The 3,919-nt window shown below is 45.8% G+C and overlaps 1 protein-coding gene across 1 annotated transcript in view; it reads left to right on the plus strand.

Annotated features, from left to right (window-relative positions):
- Positions 1 to 540: 540 nt before the first annotated feature.
- Positions 541 to 3,919, plus strand: part of RFX8 (regulatory factor X8) — an 84,560-nt gene continuing 81,181 nt past the window's right edge. The window contains 1 exon segment of the mRNA XM_030888494.1: positions 541 to 616. Within this exon segment, the coding sequence (XP_030744354.1) occupies positions 541 to 616 (76 nt within the window).

Below are 3,919 nucleotides of genomic sequence, written 5' to 3' on the forward strand. Positions count from 1 at the left end.
GGACGCCACATCCAATTCCAGAGTGACGAAGGGCTCTAGAAAGGGTTTGTGAGAATGATGAGGTTGATGGGAAGCTATCATGTCTTAGCAGGTGCACAGTTATCTATAATTTCAGCTCTTGCTTGTGACCTTTTACATGATATATGAAATGGTGACCACTGAGCCCGTTAATATATCCTTTTTAACATGTGCTTCTCCAGAAATATTATTGGTAATGGTAGCTAAAACCAAAACAAAAAAAAACCAAACCAACCCAAGCCCATCTTGTTGACATAGAAGAGCTCGTAATCAACACACATAACATTGAGCTGAGAACAGAAGAGTTATTGGTGTAGGCTGGTCAACCTTTTCTGGTTTCCATTCAATTAATTAGGCATATTTCCTTTAACTGATCTCACACTTGTGTCTGATCATTAATTCCTCTCCAGAGGTCCTGCTTCAGTAAACCAGACGCCAATTTCCTCTTCCTTGTCCTCATGTCCCCCCAGGTTGGTGGATAATTTCTGCCTCTGGGAAGGGTACAGTGTACCTCGCTGCTTCATGTATGAGATTTACGTGGAAACCTGTGGGTAAAATGCTCAGAATCAAGTCAACCCATCAACATTTGGAAAGGTAGGTTATGAAAATATTGTATTCTTTGAGTGAAACTATATAAGCAAATCGAGGAAATGTCAAAATTCATTTGGGGCTAATGAGTTCTCAATAAGCATAAATGTCCTCATTCTGGAAAGCTAGCAAGGTGTTAAACATGGTTCATCTCTCTCATAAAGTATCTCTGGGCCCACATTCGGTTGGGGGGAGCCAGGCAAGGTGAATTTGACAGTGGCAACTCCAAACACTGCCAGGAGGCATGTTTGCTGGGCCATTATTCTTTTCCTAGAAAGATCACAGCAGCATAAGCCCCGAGAGCCATCTTGTGGTATAAGAACCAATGCTACAGGCGCACTGAGAGACCTCTTTGGCTCTGAAAGATTTCCCCTCCGGGGAAAGAGCTCCATACACCAACTTTATTGAAGACATTGCAAGACACAGAAAGTGTCAGAGCATGCCTCCTCTCACAGTGACTTACACATTCAACTAATCATTGTTGTGCACTTGCTACATGCCAAGCATTGTGTAGAGTTCTAAGGACCCAAGAGTAACCAAGAGCAATAAGAAGACTTTGCCCTCTAGAACTTCGATTCCCATTAGGGAGAGACGGATAAACATGACTTCGTATGTCAGGTGGTGATTGAGGTTAAGGAAGAAACCAGCAGAAGGAATGGGGCAAGAGTTGTACTACTAGAGACGACAGCCAGAGAAGACCTGACTAAGAAGCCCTGGCTGGGTCCAGGCCCTCCAAGAAGAGTGGTACTGAGCAGGGGGCATCTGAGAAAAGAAGGATCCAAGCTGAGCCAAAGGTCTTATGGCAGCATGGAGCGTGAGTGGCAAGGGGGCTGTGGTGTCTTGAGAGGCAACCAGAGAGAAGAGAGAAGAGACCAGGGGGTCTCGCAAGGGAAATGAGAAGAACCTGCAGGAGCAGGAAGAGGTGGCAAATTGGACCGAGCTGCGGTGGTAGGCGGCTGGGGCGGGGGGGAAGGCGTTGGGTTCAGCTGCTCTTTAGAAGACAGACTCAATAGGATTTATTACGAGAGAGAGAGTGGATAAATCAATGGAGTTGCTAAATTTAAAATAATAATATCTTCAGTCATGTATTTATTGGCAAGGCACTTTCCACCTAGCTTTCAGGAACAAACACCCACTCAAAGAGCAAGTTAAAAAAGAGATTTATTTTTTCAATGTGGTTTTATTAATACACTTTATTGCAAGTGCCATTATTGCTCTATATATTTCTAGGGGAAAATGCTACCAAATTATAAATAACCACAACAAAAATGTTACAAGATTGAAACAGTGTGTGTTTGGTGTGGCTTGGGGGCACAAGGCATTCGTTTATGGCATTCTGCAAGTGCAGATTCCTATTTTGAGTTTGCAAATAGCACTGAGAAAAGATGTACAGCTTCCAACATTTTCTATAAAGCACATCTGTTTAAAAGGAGAAGTCTTCATGGCAAGGGGATATGGTTTATCTTCTCTTATTGCATGGAGTTTGACTGGGCCTCACAGCACCTAGTCCAGCACGGGCCAACAGAAATGTGTCATCAGTGTCATTTTAAGTCTTCTAGTAGCCTTGGTTTAAAAGGCATTTTAAAAGGTGAAAATAGTTTTAATGTATTTTACTTCATCTGAAATATCCCATCTATGATTTTTCTCCAATATGAAATCAATATGAAAAAAGATAATGAGATATAATTTTACAATCCCCCACCCATGTTCTCACTGCCATCATGTCATTTCTGACTCACAGTGACCCGTTAGAACAGATTAGAGCTGTGGGCTTCTGAGAAAGTAAATCTCTACAGGATTAGAAGGCCTCATCTTTCCCCCATGGAGTGGCTGCTAGATTCGAACTGCCAACCTTGAGGTTAGCAGCCCAACACATAACCACCACAAGCCACATTCCAAGTGCTCAATAGCTATATGGGGCTGATAGCTCCCATTTCAGACAGCAAAGGACTAGATCTCAAGATCTCTCCTCTCTCCTGATATACCTTTAAACTGCTGGATCTTTGCTTTTTCTATTTATTTGCTTCATTCCCTCCCCTCGATGCTAGCTTCTAGCTTCTTCCTCTAGCTTTGCAATGTCCCATAAAAGCAGCTTGATGCCTACCGTGGTGCTTCCACTGTCCCTGATCTTCCTCTCCAGTGCCTAATACATGTGTAAGGCGACCCCTGGCCAGCTACAGGAGAAGCACTCTGGACCGACATGGGGATGAGAAGAGAATGGCTGGCATCATTGAAGCTCTGTCTTGTGTCAGGTCACAGAGCTCAGAGAGCCAGCATTAGCTGGTTATCTGGTCAAGAAGACAGATCTAGAATGTCTGGGGCTGAAAGCTCCCCCAGCTAGTTGCAATGCTTAAGCAGGAAATCCTAATTCCTAACGTGTGGTTCAAAGATCCCTCATGGCAATGTCAGGCAAGCATTGCACTGCTAACCGCAAGGTTGGTAGTTCAAACCCACCAGCTGCTCCTCAGAAAAAAGATGACATTGTCTGCTCTCACAAAGATTTACAGCCTCAAAATAAAGAATTTACAGCCTCAGAAACGGTGTAGAGGGTCACTATGAGTCAGAATCACCTCGGTGACAGTGTGTGGGATGGACAGTTCTGAGCTCTTTCCGCTCATTTATTACCCCTCCCCACCCCCAAAGAGTCTTTGCGTTCAGACAGCTTGGAGGTCACCTGGTCCAGCTCCACACCCAAGGCAAGGTCTTCTCTAAGGCACCTGGCAGGGAGCTGTCAAGGGGACCAAGGACCCTTTCCAGGTGGAGCAGCCCCAGAGAGCAAGCTGCATAGAGGAACCACATTTCTGCCACGTCTTCCTCTAGGCCGCCGCAGCCTGTGTCAGGATCTGTGGTGTGGCCAGCCATGCTCAGGCGGTTTTCCAGCCCACTGACTTCCTCCTCAGGGACTTGGTGAAGTGCCCAACCCGCACGGCCTTCTACTTAGGATGGCCATCTTGAGGTAGCCATCTGCTCTGGACGGGGATGATTTGGGGGACAAGGAGCTTGCCTGTCACCCTTCCTCCACTATGCCTCCCCCTTTCCTTCTTTCCTTGTTGCTCAGGTGGGAGACGCTGATTCGTGCACACTCTGGCTACTGCTTCACACCTGGCCTGATTCCATTTGCTCATTTAGTCCCTCTTAATGTGAGAACCATCTGAGCCCACCACCCAAAACAAACAGTGTCGCTGGCTCCCCACCTCCCACCTCCCTTCTGTTCCCACTAGTGGAAACCCGCATCCTGATCATCACAGCTGTTTTGTTTTGTTGGGTTTTTCTTATCGTTTTATTAGGGGCTCATACAACTCTTATCACAATC

This window comes from Echinops telfairi, unplaced genomic scaffold, assembly GCF_000313985.2.
Source record: "Echinops telfairi isolate 266 unplaced genomic scaffold, ASM31398v2 ScPeMD7_7467;HRSCAF=8505_1, whole genome shotgun sequence".
In the NCBI taxonomy this organism is placed as follows: domain Eukaryota; kingdom Metazoa; phylum Chordata; class Mammalia; order Afrosoricida; family Tenrecidae; genus Echinops; species Echinops telfairi.